This window comes from Poecilia latipinna, unplaced genomic scaffold (genome assembly GCF_001443285.1).
Source record: "Poecilia latipinna isolate Pla-1442-1.1 unplaced genomic scaffold, P_latipinna-1.0 Scaffold608, whole genome shotgun sequence".
NCBI lineage: Eukaryota > Metazoa > Chordata > Actinopteri > Cyprinodontiformes > Poeciliidae > Poecilia > Poecilia latipinna.
This window is the reverse complement of record NW_015113224.1, coordinates 119575-136322: the sequence shown is the minus strand read 5'-3', so window position 1 is coordinate 136322 and position 16748 is coordinate 119575. Positions and strand designations below refer to the sequence as shown.

Here is a 16748-nt window from a genome sequence, read left to right as displayed (position 1 = left end):
TTGGAGCCATGGTCCAAACCCAACAGGAATGTCGGCCATTTTGGATCAATCTGTCTGACACATTGTTGTTGTTGAAAGAAAGATGATGCAGGAGCATTATTCAGCCGAGACAATATGGGCCCATGTTTCTGTGATGTTAAAGCACACAGTAAACAAACGAAAGCTTGAGGAACAGACACAAAAAGATCACATATCCAGTGTGTGACCTCCGCAGGAAGTGGTGAAAAACTGAGGAGAGGAAGCTGCAGGCACTGTTTACTCAGCTAGTCCTGTTATAAATTTTCTTGTGGTCCAATTCACACAGCTACATTAGCATGACATTCAAGTCTGCTAAGTCACTCTAAGTGGCAACGGGTGGCGATAAGAGACTCAGATTAGAGACACACGTTTAAAAAGCTAATGTTGCATCAAAGAGAAACATCTCTAATGTATTTTTTAATCAGGGTTTTCAACCCACAGCTGGAGGAAAAAGCCTTAATGCTCTCTATTTTCCCATCATAAACAAACTCACTCACAATGAAGCTCGACTTTGCATAATGTGCACAGGCATAAATGTAATTTCACATCCGCTCACAGGAACGCGCTTTTCACATTCGCTCACGCAAATCTGACCTATGAGTCATCCTGACTCTGCTTCCAGACGCCCCTCTTTGTCTCTCTCTGTGTTTCTAACCCACTGGATGTCACAGATGGATGCAGCAGACAGCCGCAGTCCTAATGCTCCTTCCTGTCTCTCGCTGGGCACTTAGCAACCGCTCGGCTAACTGGGGGTGGGGGGAGAGCTCATCCAGCAATTAAAGGACCAATTCGTCATCATGGACGAGGAGCAGGAGCAGATAAACCAAAACAAAGTGGTCGTCTGTCAATAATACCTCAGGCCTGGAGAGAAATGGTGTGAAATAAGGTGTAAAAGTGCTTGCTTGGAGTTTAAAACGGCTCTTTGGTCCAAGTTACCGACACCCTTGAAAAGAAGCTATTATTGTTATCTGTACTGTGAACAGAGCCTCGAAAAAGTATTTATTCCCCTAAGACTTTCACATTTTGACACATCAGTACTGCAGTTTAGTTTTTTTGTTTTTTGTTTTTTCAAGTTTCTATCCATGGCTTGGTCTTTATTTAACTCCATCTATCATCCCATCAACTCCAACCAGCTTCTCTTTGCTGTTAAAGAAAAGCATCCCCACAGCATCCTGCTGCCACTACCATATTTCTCAGAGTGGGTGGTGTGTTCAGGTGATACGGAGGGTTAGGTTTTCTCTACGCATCCCAGTAAGTTGTGTTGACATTTGTAAAAATGTGAAAAAGCCAAAGGGAAAAGAACATCTTTGGAAGGCTTTGTATTTTTCAACGAATCTAAGCAGGAACTGTTTATACCTGGCAAATTACCCTTAATGTATAATCTGCCCATTTTGTGTGTTTTTCTGTTTTGTTGCATTGCTTGATTTTATATTTTTGTACTCCTGCAAAGTGTCTTTAAGTAGTTAGATAAGTGCTATGCAAATAAATTGTATTATTATTATTGTTTTGCACAAACAAACAGTCTATCATAAAGCCAAAAAGCGATGTATGCTCGCAATCACACCTATAATTTAGAATAACCAGCTAAACTAAAACACATCTTTCTGAACTGTGGGGTATAAGCCAAGGTAAAATCCGTGCATCCGCAGGAAGAAGAAGGAAACTCCACACAGATAAGCCCTAGGAGGATTCGTTTGGGCTGAAAATGATTCTTTTGTGCTTTTTTGTTAACAATTTACTGGAGATCAAGAGAAGCAAAGACCTGCACATCACATATGGTATCTGTGAGGAAACTGTGATCTTCTCCATGTTAATTGAGGGCTATGTAGAGACAAGATGTAAATATTAGATGAAGGTAGCAGAGTCCTGTATCTGATATAACACACCTGTCAGATGGAAGGACAAACAGCAGCAGATATGCAAACTGTATATGACGTTTGACCTTATTAAATTGGATATTTTTTTTTTTTTTTTTTACTAGACAGGGAAAGTGAGGGAGGCCAGGGCTTAGATTTTACTGGAAAACAGCAGGTTGTTGAGGGCTTACTTCCTGCAAAGAGTCACACAATCACAGCTCACTAATTATGGCGTCAATCATAGCCTAGCAACCCCTCAGGCCTGGTCAAGCCATTTTGCAGCATCCACTGTTTCACTGATAGTTTCACCAGAAAGTTGAAATTGTAAGTTTTTCAATCAGTTTCAATCCAGTCATTGATTTGAGCATATTCATGTTAAAAAATATACCTCCAAAATAAATGTAACAGTAGCATTTTGCATTATATACATTACTTAAACAGATCAGAGTTTCTAAAGGTTTCTATTTAGTAATGCATGACTTCCTGTTTCTCTTCCCAAGGCACTGGGAACAATGTAAGCAAGCGCAGCGCAACCAACTCTTTAAAATACCAGAAGGCAGAGTTTAAATAAAAATAATAATGAGGTGGGCCCTGCTAATAACCTGAAAGGAGACCTGTATTTGGTCTTACATCACAACAATGACCAAAAACATATAAAAATATAGTAATAGAGAAAGCTGAGACACAAAGTCAGCCATTATTTATGACTGTCAGCTCTTGAGAAGTAAAGAATATAAATTATCTGTGAATCTGGAAAATATAAGTGAGTTTCTGAAGATTCAACCCCATGTGAAACATTATAAAAGAACAATAACTACTGTCCTCTTCACAAAATGGGGTCATGTGCTTTCAGTGATTCTATCAAAAACATGGGATATTTTTATAAATGTACTCCAATTAGAGGATGAATCTTAAAAAATGTTTCAGAATAAGATTATGCAAACTTATTTGAAGCTTCTTCTGTTTTATTCCCACAAATTTACAAGGCTGCCAGTGAATGTGGAGAGCTCTCGTTATTATGTGTTACTCTGGCCTTCATTCTGTTTTGTAAAGGCGAGGTTTCAGTCCCTGGTTAAAAATTGTAAGACTGTAGTGCATACAATACATGGAATAAGAAATGTAGCTGCACAACTCAGGATGCAAAACCAAACATGAAGCTTTACAGCACAAAATAACATGACTGAGTGATTTCCTAATCATTTGGAGCTTTGAACCAACTTAATTATTATACAGTCTGTTATGAAATCCTGTTGCTGCTCTTGGAGCAAAAGGCGGAATCCAGCTTTAACAGAAATGGACCTCGCTGGAGAAAAACTACTCTATTCCATCTGCATTTCGTTTTTTGTAAATGTTACAAAACTTCACTGCTGGTTAGTTTTACCATCATCCAGAGCATTCCCAGATGTGCAACAACACAAAAGCCTGCCTGAGAGGAGGAAACGAGGTCAAGTTTATTTTTGCGCATCAGAGAGAGTTAAATAAAAATACTTCCTTACGTGTCAAAAGGAAAGCTGATTCCTGACTTAAAGTTGTTTTTTTTAAAGCAGTGACATAATAAGAAAATTGGATGCAAAAGAACTGGGCTGCTTTCATAAGCAACAATTTGCTTATGAAACAAAATAAATGAATCCAGCAGCTCCGCACTGTTATATTTAGGAAGCTGCTTATGCTTTAAGTTTAACAGAGTGTGAAGCAAAGCTAAGAAGAAACTGTCCTCCCTTTTAGTAATCCCTTCAAACAACTTCCTTTCATCACATTTTCCCAGCTTCCCTCTTTTTTTATGAGTCGTATTAGCTGCCTTGGGCGAGAAAATCAGAGAGAGGAAAAGATGTAGAACACATTAAGAAGCAAAGATCATGCACCACTGTGCTATTACTGTGGTAAAGCCGTGCTGCTTCGTGATGTGAGTGGAACGTTGGTTCAGAGGTGTAATTAAAAAGGTGTTTAATCATTTTTACAACTTTTAATTTTCTGTTGTCTTTACACTTGCAGCTCAAGATCGTTAATTTAATTTCCGTCAAGAAATGTGTAAAAGACATTTAAAAAAGGGGGCGAGAGGCACAAAGCAACTAAGAGTGCAGCAGGGGATACTTTGAAAATGTTTCTGTGCAGATGGCAATGATGAACCATGACACAAGTAGTGTTAGCAAAGTCAGAAGCCTGAATTTGAGTCCATATATGCAGGTTATATGTTAATTTATCTGTTTATGGAAGACGTCAGGAGATATTAGAGGAAAATTGGGAGACCTAAAAAATTCAACCCCCAGTTCAGGTGTTTAAATAGCTCAGTTTTTCTAGGATGAATCACTTTTGACAAAGAAACATTAAAAAAACAAAAACAAATAGCTAAGTAACGTTTTGATGTAGTTTTGCTCTAACTTAGCAAATATTTATCTGAGATCCATAAAATCTGTGTTCTGTCTGTTCTATAGCAGTTAAAATTCATGACCGGAGGTGTATTCCTTTTCACAAACAACTTTTCAACAATACAGACTGATATGGATATCCACTGCAGGTCTTCAGAAATATAAAATCCTTCTTTTAACTTGTACAAATAAATTTGCTATTTTGATGTTTGTATTCAGGTTCATGACTTCAAGGGAGGTGGCAAAAATCAGTGCAAAACAATAAAGTTTGAGGTGAATAGTTTGCATTCTTCAATTGCTCAGAGTTAATTCCCTCATCCTACAGTCGAGAGTTGATTTTTTTTATGCTACGTTTTCTAACATTCCTTCTTCTCTTTTGGCTTTTTCTCTCCCTGCCACAGTGAACCAACTGTCTCCATTTTTTCCTGTCCTCTGAATCCTCTCACCAACTAACTTCACGCCCTCTTTATCCACATCTTTAAATCTAATTTTTGGTCTTCCTCTTGGCCTCATTTCCTTATTCTGTGTGCTTTGTGTGCAGCTTGGGACTGTTTACACACCCAATGCAGTACACAGAGCAGACAAAATCACTTTGTGAGTTAAGTACAATGAACTCCAGCTCATCCTTACCCAGTGAGCAGCCCTCTTTGTAACAGCACACCAAGGTATTTTTTTAATTACTTCCTCTGATGGTGACTGGAGTCTCTCACAGGCCATCATATCAGCTGTAAGGTGAGTGGAGATACGTTGGGTGCAGTAGTGAGTGTGCAGCAGTTCTTTAGGTTCCAGCAGAACAAACCTTGAAATTGATCTTTCCGTTTCAGGCTCAGTGGATAAACTAACTTTTCTTCAGAGGGTTGCTCCAAATCCTCAGTGATAAAATATGACCTTTCCAGTCCATCCTGTAACTTTCTCACAAACTTGCATGCTTACTTTTAGATAAGAAAGTTTTTATTGTTTGCTATGAGCTGCTGCTCACGTTTTCTTCTTCCTCTTCTTGTCCTGGTAACAGACTTACTGTTAACAGTGTGGAAAACACATTTTTTCATTTGAGCTGTAGCTTCAAAATTCACAACTTTTTAGTCTCTCAACAATTGATCTATGCGCAATACGGAGTGGTATGTGCTTCAACACACTTCAGAGTTCTTCTCTACTGCAAATCCAGTTCATATGGACCTATAGCTGTAAGTCATGATCCTCTATACATCAGATTATACATACTAGATACATCAAGATTATCGATTGTTCACTTTAGCTGTTCGGTAAGATCCTTCAAATCAAATCTATTCGTATCCACATTCGCAATAAACAAATGTAAACATTTGTTTATATGTTTATATTTAAGTTTTCAAGCTCACAGTTGAGTTAACACAACTCTCCGGCTAACAGGAAGTAGCTGCTGATGGGCGCATGTGTATAGTTGATAAGTGAGGAGAAGTCAAAGTGACAATGTCACTCTAGTGCCAAAAAAAAAAGATGCATTGTGTAATAAAGCACCATGAAAGGTAACATAAAAAGATATTGACATAAAATAAACTGTCAGTTGAAGATTGTGTATATGTGTGAAATTGACATTTAAGTCTAAAAAATATACAGTGTTACAGTTAACAAATAATTACCTTAGCAATGAAAATTTAAATGCAATTAAATACTTTTTTGTCTTGCCCACCAAATCAAAATATATATATTTTTAACCTGGTGTTATGTTATATTGCTGCAGCTACAAATAGTGAAATAAAAGTAGGTGGGGAGAGGAGCAGAACCTGGTTAAACTTTCACATCCTGTCTGTAAAGGATGAATTTACGCCTTAGGTCCTCTTGTGATTCCTTATGCGTGACACAAATCCGGTCCATTTCATTTAGATTTCCATAAGAAGCTAAAGTGCCTTAATTGGTTCTGCTGCATTCTGTTCAGGAAGTCGGAGTGACTCATGCTCCTGTGGATATACAAATTATTTTTGACCTACAGTGGGCTCCCTATTTTCATCTGAACAGGGAGAAAAATAGACAAAAAGCCAGCACAATTACAGATTTAAACTCATGTACAACAATGTCCGGTGGAAATAAATTTAAACTAGCCTTCTAAATATTTTTTTTTGGGATGGGAACAATGTTAGATATAAATGGGATTCTTTGTGTTTGTCCTTTTCTCTATTCAGCAGACAGATGAGAGGACGTAAACAAGCTATTTTCAGAATCTAATCACTTGATTATTTTCATCTTTTCAGAGAAAGGTAAAAACATGACAAAAAAAGAAACATTTTTCATATCTGACCGGGTGTGTTATATCATTTCGAAGGGACTCTGAGACAGATGGTAGATCATAAGTTTTTACAAAAACCTAAAAGAGCAAAGCAGAGACCAAGCATCGATCACTCCCAGACACACAAACCCATACTAATGTGGAGTGGAGGGAAGAGGCTGACGTCAAACCTCCATTCACAACCACTCCCTCTACCGCCCTGCATCACTCTGTCTCTACAAGGTGCCTGCCAAGAGCCTGACAGCCTGAGCTACGACACAGGATCATTGGCCGGCAGGCCGAGTTAAAATGGATGAAGAGCCGCAGGTTTGACAAACACCCAGAGATGGGAGGTAGGAAGAGGAGAAGCCAGTTCAGTGGGAGTGATCAGCTCGTGTTTGGAAAAAACACTTCCAAAGAGAAATTTTCATGTGTTTTAATTAAAACGAAATGACACACGGCAACATATCACACACTGTCCTGCTAAAGGTTCCGCATACTTTGAAGGTTTTCCTGTTTTGTTCTCACAGCCTACTGATGTATTTTGTTGAGATTTTACATGAGAGACATTTTTTTTGTTTGTTTTTGTTTGTTTGTTTTTTTTTTTTGCAAAAATACCTTATCCTCGGTCAGTCTGGATGGAGAGGGTCACATTCGAACTCGCAAATATGCTTTTGATCTGAACCATTCCACTGTAGATTAATTAATAGTGTACTCATCCAACCTTTCAGTTTAGTTGGACATTTATCTGTAGGTTTGCTTATGGTGATGCTTATTCTCAGAGCAAATGAGGCTTAACATAAATACACACCACACTTTTCAGATGCTGTCCTTCCGCATTGATTTTTACATAAATAAAATGCCAGTTAGATGAATTAAACCTGCTAGAACAACACACAAATGACATAAAAGTGTTCAAACCTGCATCTTTCTTTGGTTTTGCCATTCCGGGAACAGTTTCAAATTCACCCTCTGAGAAAGGACTGACACCAAACATTTACACCACAAAATGGGGGGGAATGATGTTGGTAATTGTTAGGAAGTTAATTTAACCTGAAAGTCTTCTGTCTTTTCTAGTGGACATGTGGGTGGGAGGCAGTTGTAATTGGTTTCTGTTTACCAGTACTGCTGCCAGGAACACATCCTAAGGCAATTAGCCTGACGGCACAGGCTTTATCAGTACAAAAATGGTGCAGTACACGTGTTTCCAGAATGTGTAAATGTAAGAGGGGAAAACTAAGCAGAGAACTGTACTCAGTTTAAGAGGAAGTCTTTTGTTCTGGTTTATTTTACTCCATGAGTAACCATGGTGGAAAAATAAGCTTTGCTGTTTCTGTGCCGTGTTTCTAAAAATCCAGATAAATGTTTGAATGTAACAAGACTAAGCCTTCAAAGTCCCGTAATGAGTCTGAAAGGATTTTCTTCCATGACTCAGCAGTCATTTCCCCTCCTCTCTTAAAGTAAAAGCTTTTTTTCCTCATGTTGTTTTTCAGTTAAAACTAGAAATCGTGGCTGACCTTTTAAAACTGTTTTCTTGCTAAATTTGTTTCTTAATGGACAGATAATCTGTGAATCACTGGAAGGAGACTTTAAAACTCTGAAAAGTTTTGATTTTAAGTCTACTGACTGAAATTTTTGCCCATTTTTCCTTTCAGGATAGCTCAAACATTTTTACTTTGGCAGGAACGTCACTGTGAACATAAATATATTTTTTTTTTATCTTAACTACTGCACCGTGGCTCTGAATTTATGTGTGATGTCATTATTCTGCTGGAAGGTGAAACTCACCACAGTCTCAAGGTTTTTATTTCTATAACTCTTTTTCTTCCACTCATTCTTTCCACTTGTCCATCAGCTCTGAGCAGCTTCAGTGTCTCTGCTGAAGAAAATGATTCCCACAGCATGCTGCCGCCACCGAAGGTGGTTTCTGATATGGGTGACATGAGCAACCACCCAGGGTACCATTTCATCAGGGGGCGGCAAGTAGCTCCTCCTACCTTCTGGTCCTCCGCCACTCTGAAATACATCCTGATATTATATCCCTTACATGGCTTATGATAATTTAGAAATGCAAATTCTTAAGAGTTTCTTTCAATAAAAGCTATTTCCTTGGCACTTTTGCATAAAGAGCTTAGAATTAGTATAACTCTTTCAGTTCAGAATCATGCACCACTCCAGTAAAGTGCATTAAGGTTTGTTGTAATGTGATAACATTTTAAAACGTTTTTTTATTTTTATTTTGTACTTTTGTAAGGCTCTACATAAGCTGCGAACAGGACTAAGTCGCAAGCATCAGACTATCAGATAAGGTCAATGGAGGATAGCTGGAGCTGTGATTAAACGCAGCAACCAGATTTATGAATGAAGCTGCAAATTTACACACACACACACACACCCACACACACACACACACGCACACACACACACGCATCTCCTTAGTTGACAAGATTTGACAAGCAGCCAAAAATAGAGAGTAGAGCTCAGTGGCCGTCGGCAAAAGTATATTCTATCTGACTTACACACAAAATACTCTCTTACGCACACGCACGCACCTACACTCACGCACACACATCTCTGCAGTCCTTCTGTCACCCCGCCCGTCTCGGGCTTTGGCGGAGTCCATATGTGAGTCATCGGCGGACTTTAACTGTGTCTGTTGCTCTGCGCTGCAGCAGAGACACAACATCAGTCAATGACAGCATAACGCCAAGGCCTCTGCTACACAAACACTGAGATGCCATAACTACAATCAGTTTGTTCAGATTTAAAAGTAAAAACACCGGAACAGTTCCTTGTAAGCTTTCACTAACTCTTTAATATTCTCACCTCTGCATCAAATATAGCAACAGGAGTTCAATTCTCTTTTAACTTTAGCGCTTCTAAAAAAAAAAACTGCGTTGTAACTCTCACCTTCAAAGAGACATTTAGTTCTAAATATAGTCCTGTTATAATTCATTTCATTATGAGTTGCGACAGGAGAGGTGGCGGCTGTATGAACGAAACTCTTCTCACACCAGAGAGAGCGAGCTAGGCTTGGTTTGGCTGACTCAAGCGAACAGCGCGCGTGCGTCGGGGGGTGCCTTTTGTGTAAATGCACTCGCGGGCGCGCACACATAAAAAAAACACAAATAAGAGAGAGAGAGAGTTGCGTATCTAGTGACGCACGAGTCAGGTGACACCTCTAATAGCACGAGGAGCTGTCCGCGGTGCTGAAACTAGACTCCAAGCGCGAGGCTGAGAGATGCTCAACTCACTCACGAGCCTCGACACAAACTAAGAACACAAGGTAGGTCCGGTTGTTATTTAATAACGTCACAGCCAGCTCTGGTCTACGCTAAATACTCTAAATGTTAATGTTATTCTTAAGTTAAATATGTGCTCATTTATTCCGTTTCATGATAAGAAAAATTAATAAATAAATGAAATATTACACTGCGAGCGCTGTTTTCCAACCTGAGGCTCCGCCACACACGCTCGGAGGAGGAGGTTATGTTGTTGTCGCACGCAGGAAGCTGTTCTTCTCGCGGCCCATTTAGATAATTTTATATGCAAATGTTGCGCTCTATCGACTGAAAGCTGACTATTAAACAAAAAATATGTTTAATTAAAAAAGGGGGAAAAAAGGCTTTCCTGTAAGTTTAGTGCGGTAGTGTAAAAAAAAAAATCAAAGAATAAAATTAGGAAACAAGTATAACAAAAACTGCTAAAGACTGTTTAAAATAAATAAATTAGTAGTAGTAGTAATAATAATAATAATAAATAATAATAATAATAATAATAATAGTGTATGTGAAGTTCAGGACACTTTATCTTGGTTAAGAAGATAAAGTGGAAGAGTTGTTTTCATGGTGGATTGAAAACAACTACAACTGGATGTTGGGAGGTTGATCCAGGGTGAAGGAGAGGTTTCATAGGAACATCAGTCTTTACCGGGTTCCCTTGACAACGGCGACGTGACTCCCGGAGAGCAGCAAGTTGACGGCTAATAGGATTTGTACGGGAGCTGAATACCGCCGCTGCTGCTACTGGAAACGAGGCGACTGCGTCCTAGTACGAGGCTCAAATGACACCAACAGGCGGGTTCTTACGGGTTCTGCCGTGATGCAGAAACATATTATTCACAAAACTATTGTTTTCAGTATAAATTTCTAGATTTATTAAATGGCGAAACAAAATAGTTTGACTAAAAAGGTTCCCATTTAAAAATCTAAATAAAAGATTCAAAAAAAGAAATGGCTTCAAAGTATATATTAATTTAATTATAATGATAATTTGTTGTAGGGAGAACACCTTTTTCAGTTTTTTCTTATGCAGTCAGTGGGAATAAACATTTTTAATCAACAATAATTAAAAAAAGACAACAGACCCCTGCCAGAGCAGTGCACCATGTGAACCTGGCGCTTGCTGTAATGCATAAAGGTCAGTGCTGACATGCGCTTGTTTATCTTCCTCCTGCAGACGTCACCATGCCGTCACTCCTTCAGACCTCACCACACAGGCCGTTCCTCATCTATTTAGCCAGCCCGCTCTTGATCTCCCTCTTCCTCACTTTCACTGGTGTCATCGGGGCCTCGATCCGTGACCACAGGCTACGGGGAAGCGAACCTGACTCACAGGAAGGAGATGTGCTCCAGGCACCTGACACAGATATGCTGAAAGCGTTGGAGTACATTGAAAGTCTCCACCAAAGAGCTCCCCACGCTGCAGAGCGTGATATCAGCCATATGGATGATGCTGAGAAGCTGCGTGCCATCCTGAGACTGGCTTCCAACCCCACACAGAGCCAAGACGAGCAGGAAGAGCAGGAGGATGAGAGAAGGAAGGATAAGAGCGAAGAGTTGCTCCAGGCTGTGCTAAGCACTCTAGAGCAGACGAAGAAAGCTGCCAGGCCAGCTCTGCTCCGCCCAGGTCCAGAGGGAATGGACGCGAGTTATCCCAGAATGCCACAGAAAGAAAAAGGTGTCACACCTCACAAGAAGCTGCCTTTGTTGTTTGAGGATGAGGAAGAAGGTGAGGGTGGCGAGGAAGAGGACGGAGAAGGTCCCAGACGTGAGAGTCCCTTCAAACGCACCAAAGAGAACGTGGAAGAGAAGTACACGCCTCAGAACTTGGCCACGCTGCAGTCCGTGTTTGACGAGCTGGACAAGCTGACAGGCGCAAAGATCCTGCAGAAGCGACAAGACAAAGGCGATGACATGGGAGAAGACGAAGCAGAAGAAGACGAAGATGTGTTCAACGTGAGGCATGCAGCATACGATGACGGAGACAGAGATCTCACAGACTGGGGTCCACTGGATGGACAGGATGAAGAGGAGGAAGAGGAGGAAGAAGAGGAGACGGACGGTAACCATGAGGTTGACCGAGGGTTTGATTACACTGATGACAATGACGAAGAAGCTGAAGAGGATGATGAAGATGAAGGCGAAGACAGCTTTGCAGTGAAAAGATCGAGTGATGCGGACGATGTGGCCAACTTGGTGGACTATTACCTCCTGAAGGTGCTTGAAAAAACAGAGGAAGAGGAGCAAAAACGAGAACTAGCCCAGGAAGAGGGCGGGAGGACAGAGAGGAGGCTGCCTCAGAATCAGTACCAAGACAATATCGACCCACGAGTCATCTATCAGCTCCTCACCATCTCCCAAAAGTACCAGATCCCACCCGAAGACCTGATGGACTTGCTCAGACCCGGAAACCGAATGAACCAAGGCAAACTGAGAAAAAGTAATCAGTTACCGCGAGCAGAGAGCAGGTTTTCTTTCAAGAAAGCAACTCCTGCAGCTAAATTCTACAACATACGCCCATCATCTTATGTGAGAAAGACCCCAGAGGAGCTGAGAACAGAGGAGATCCTCAAAATACTGGGCATGGGTGGCGAGGAGGAGCCAGCTCCTGCCAGGAAGCAGAGGCAGCACAAGAGCTCCCTGTCACAACTTCACACTCAGCCTGCCGGGCGTCTGAGGGAATCCGCTCCCACGCAACGGCGCCTTCCCAACACATTCAGAGATGACTACGACGACACGGTGGACGAGGATGAGCTGGCAGCTTATTTAGCAGCTCAGATGCTGGCACGGTATCCCAAACCTGCTTTTAGCAACAACAAGGCCACCCAAAAAAGAGAAGAAGTCAGACAGAGCACGACGGGCTCCTTAGAAAAGGCCATCGAGGAATACTTTGACCTGATGGACACGGAGAAAAGCCCAAAAGAAAAGAGACAGTCAGAAGATGCAGAGAGGGACGGAGAGACACAAAGTCAGAGCGCGGAGAACGAAGCTGTGATGAAAGTGCTGAGTTACCTGAACCCAGAGACAGAAGAAAGTGAAGACAAAACTGCAAAAGGAATATAATCATAGGGGGTTGATACAGATTCATATTTAAATATATATTGTTTAGGTGACGGTGGGGGAGGCGAAAATAAAGTATTTTGAAGAATAAAACACACACAACTTACACTGCTCTGTAGATTTTTAAAAAAGTTCTTATTTATTGGTAAAAATCAGTGTTCAGACTTTCATTTGATGTTTTGCTGAATACAAATTTGTTGCTCGGCGATACATGCAGTAAATGTTTCACCAGCCTTAAGTGTTCCACACACACACCCACCAACACACACACACACACATACAGAGACAGTCACAGCCAGTGTTCAACTCCTTAGATTCCTGTGTGTTTTTTGTAATTCTTTCTTAATTGTGGTCATATGTGACATTCCTGAGGTTAATAAAGCATTGACTTTATTTTTTCCTTACTGTGTTGTGTTTCTCCATTTACTCACCGACACACAGCACACACACCTGAACAGTAAATCCTTCTAAGAACCCTGAGATGAATAAAAAGGAGTCTTCAGGGTCACACTACTAACACATTTTCACCAACATCCTCATCCTCTCTTGGCTCAGTAGGCAGGTTTGCTCATATATTCCTCCATTGTCTGTGGATGCAGAACAAATGCTTTTGAGATGCAACAATGAAAGCAATATGATATGTTGTGGTAAAGGTTATAATACCTCTTGTAGCGTGTCAGCCTGCTCCATAGACACATTCACTGCAAATTTGGACGTTTCTAAAACCTCTCCTCCCATCAGGAATTCATCCAGGATGAAGTAGGCCTTCTCAAAGTTGAAGATGATGTCCAACTCACACACCTAAGGTGACAAATATTTCGGTCTGAGGATCCTCTAGTGGAAGTTTGCGACTTTAACAATCCGGTAATGGAAGCAGGAGCATGAAAGATAAAGTCAGTGTTTCAAAACGAAACAGAAAATATACATTGAGTTTAAAAAGTGATTTGCCCCTTGGATGTTTTCATTGCTTTTACAAATAAGTAATTATCTACATGATTTGTCTTTTTTTTTTTTTGAAAAAAACTTATTTAATGTCAAAGGGAACACACATTCAAGAAACACAACTTGGTCAAAAGCAACACCTAAATTCCTTAAGTTTGGCTTGATGGCAGCGTTTTAATGATAGAGCTGTTGCCTCATCAGACTCTTGGTCTTCTCAGAGTTCACGTAAAAGGACTTTTCTTTTCTCCACAAGTTTGTAATTTCTTTAGTTGAACTCAAGTAATCTAGACAATTTAATCCATTTCTCTTTGTGTTTTGCTGCGGATTAAAATGTGCAGTGTTCCCTCCTGTGTATGAACAAAAATCCTACTGGAAGAATTTTGAACTTCACGTGATTCAAAGCAGAGCTGCAACTTAAGCCTTCCCAGCAGAGTAACTCACAACCCCCTGTGTGAAAGGACAACTTACATTACCAAAGTATTTATCCAGCAGCTCAACATATCGATGCAGCACCTCCAAAGCAAGAAGTTCATTATCCTGCTCCTCCAGACCAGCACAGAAATACAGGCTGGCATATCTGCAATCAGAAACAAGAAAGGACCAAAGCATTCAAAAGGTGCTAAAAAGATAAAACAATACAAACATAAAGTATCAGGGTTTTGTAGGAGTGTTTTGTCTGTTGAATATAAAGCCAGTATATGTCATGTCGTGTCTTGTGCTGCCACCTTTTGTAAACAATCTTTAGGTCCTTCCATCGGAGGAAGTTGCAGGTCCGAGGCTGACGGGGCAGCACCAGCATTATCATGTCACGGATCACCTTCTTCCTCTCCCGGTCTGATGTCGGCACGAACCATTTCTGCAGTCGGAGTTTTCCCTGGCGATTGAACAGCAACAGGAAACGCAACTGGAAAAAGGTGCAAGGAGCAGAGGAGGAATCGGAGCAGAGGAGGAATCGGAGCAGAGGAGGAGTTTGGTTTATTGAATGGTGTAAACTTATGCAAGTACACATTAAAAAACTGTTGGATTACTTCTTTAGCCCAAAGGCAGGACATTTGCTTTTGGGACATAAGTTTGATCAAACGCCAGGTTAGAGTTTGTGACCCAGTTTGTTTGGTTCAACCAAAAAAAAAAAAAAACATTTTAGCATGTGCAGTATGTAATAAAACCAAAGTATGTACCAAACTGTGATTTGTAGCATTGTGTAAAAGTGCCAAAGTCTATTTTACTATTATTTTATGTCATTTAAAGTCTCACTAATGAGATGCTAGAGACAGTGAACCACTTACCAGAGTTTTCTCTGGGTGTCACAGAGTAACATAACTGACTTTCCTCCACCTGTTGCTGCACTCTGTCAATTACTTGATTGAAAAAACAAGATTGCAGGCTTTTGGCCTGTTTACAACAAACACAGTAAAGTTACTTTAGAAAATCCTGGCTTTTAAACTGGAGCGTTAAAAGGATGACGCAGTTTTAATGCCACAATTGATAAGTTACAGGAAAGTGGATAGATTTATAGCTGTTATTTGTGTTACATAGTTATTCCAGTTATGAGTTATTCTCTCCTTTTTTAACTCTTAATATAGAGATAAGTACTTGAACCCATTTTTCATGTTGAAGAACATGACCCGGAATGCTGGGTCAAATCCATAACCCGACCCTCTCAATTATATTTGACCCAATAACACAATAATTCAAAGAGGGCTGTTTTTACACAGCTGTGCTTAGAGTGCACTGCTGCATACAGTTTCAATGCAGCCTATATATAGATATATATATATATCTATATATAGGCTGGTTGCGTGTTGAGCATGTTGATGGTTGTTAAAGATGCCATCAACATGCTCACTTAAAGTCAAACATTCAGCAGTACTCTCGCTAGACACGGAAACCACAATCAGACAGCGTTTGCACAACCAGGTAGATAAAGGGAGGATCACCTGGGAAACAGCGCATGTAAATCACCTCTGAGTGCTATGGCACAGTAAATACAAGGCTTGGGTTGTGCAAGGGTAATTAATGAGAGCTTTGCCCCAGGGTGCAGCTGCAGGCTTAGTGCAACACAATAAACCTCAACATGTGGACATTAGCAATATCTTTACAGCAAACTCTTGATTTTAAAATGACGCTGACATTTGTAAGCTACTGGTTATGCAAATATCTGAGGACTGACGATTATTTAATATTTATTTGCCAGGAGGAAATATTGCACTTCGAAGGAAATAAATGTTTTTTTTTGTTTGTGCGTTTGTTAGTTTGTTTAAAGTCAAATTTAGTAAGGTTTTCCTATGACATGACTTCAATTCATAAATCACAAAGTAAAGTAACCTCCATCGACATATAGTTTTTACTTCTCAAACAGCAATCAACACAAATTTAAGCTATATGACATACTTATACAAACGAAGAAATAGAAACAAAGTTTCCTGATACTCACCATTTGATAAAACAGCTATAAATCTACGAAACCGTACACTTCTGTACATGCGCACTCAGTGCGTTGAGGAACTGTTCGTCTTTTCATAAATCAAAGGGTGCACACCTTGTCCAGTCACAGCCGCACCCAGCTGCGCTCCAGCGGCTGATTGGCTGCCGGCTGATTGGGTCCGCACCATTTACACGCCGGCACACCGAGTGGACGGAGTGTGCGAATCACAGTTGATTACATGCAGGGGATGAAATCTAACGGATAAACTATGTTAATTTTCTGAATGTCATTAAAATCTCCACACATTTCGTTCATGTTGCAACTGTTTTAAAGTGTAATTTTACCAACGTTCTCGACGACGGCAACCAGGAGTGGAGTGGAAGGAGTTTCTATCTATCTATCTATCTATCTATCTATCTATCTATCTATCTATCTATCTATCTATCTATCTATCTATCTATCTATCTATCTATCTATCTATAATAAATAAAAACTAATTATTTGAATTTTAATTACCCCATTCCCCATATTGAGATACACTGTGAGCATATTGTAATT

At 40.2% G+C, this 16748-nt stretch overlaps 2 protein-coding genes across 2 annotated transcripts; one reads left to right on the top strand and one right to left on the bottom strand.

The window, feature by feature from the left end:
* Positions 1 to 9660: 9660 nt before the first annotated feature.
* Positions 9661 to 13216, top strand: scg2a (secretogranin II a). The gene is made up of 2 exons (XM_015042921.1): positions 9661 to 9768; positions 10941 to 13216. The coding sequence occupies exon 2, from the start codon at positions 10949 to 10951 to the stop codon at positions 12824 to 12826; it is 1878 nt and encodes a 625-aa protein (XP_014898407.1). The 5' UTR covers positions 9661 to 9768; positions 10941 to 10948; the 3' UTR covers positions 12827 to 13216.
* On the bottom strand, positions 12945 to 16284 carry ap1s3a (adaptor related protein complex 1 subunit sigma 3a). The gene is made up of 5 exons (XM_015042926.1): positions 16200 to 16284; positions 14491 to 14669; positions 14234 to 14342; positions 13487 to 13624; positions 12945 to 13410 (listed from the first exon to the last, which is right to left on the bottom strand). The coding sequence occupies exons 1-5, from the start codon at positions 16200 to 16202 to the stop codon at positions 13375 to 13377; spliced, it is 465 nt and encodes a 154-aa protein (XP_014898412.1). The 5' UTR covers positions 16203 to 16284; the 3' UTR covers positions 12945 to 13374.
* Between the last annotated feature and the right edge of the window lie 464 nt (positions 16285 to 16748).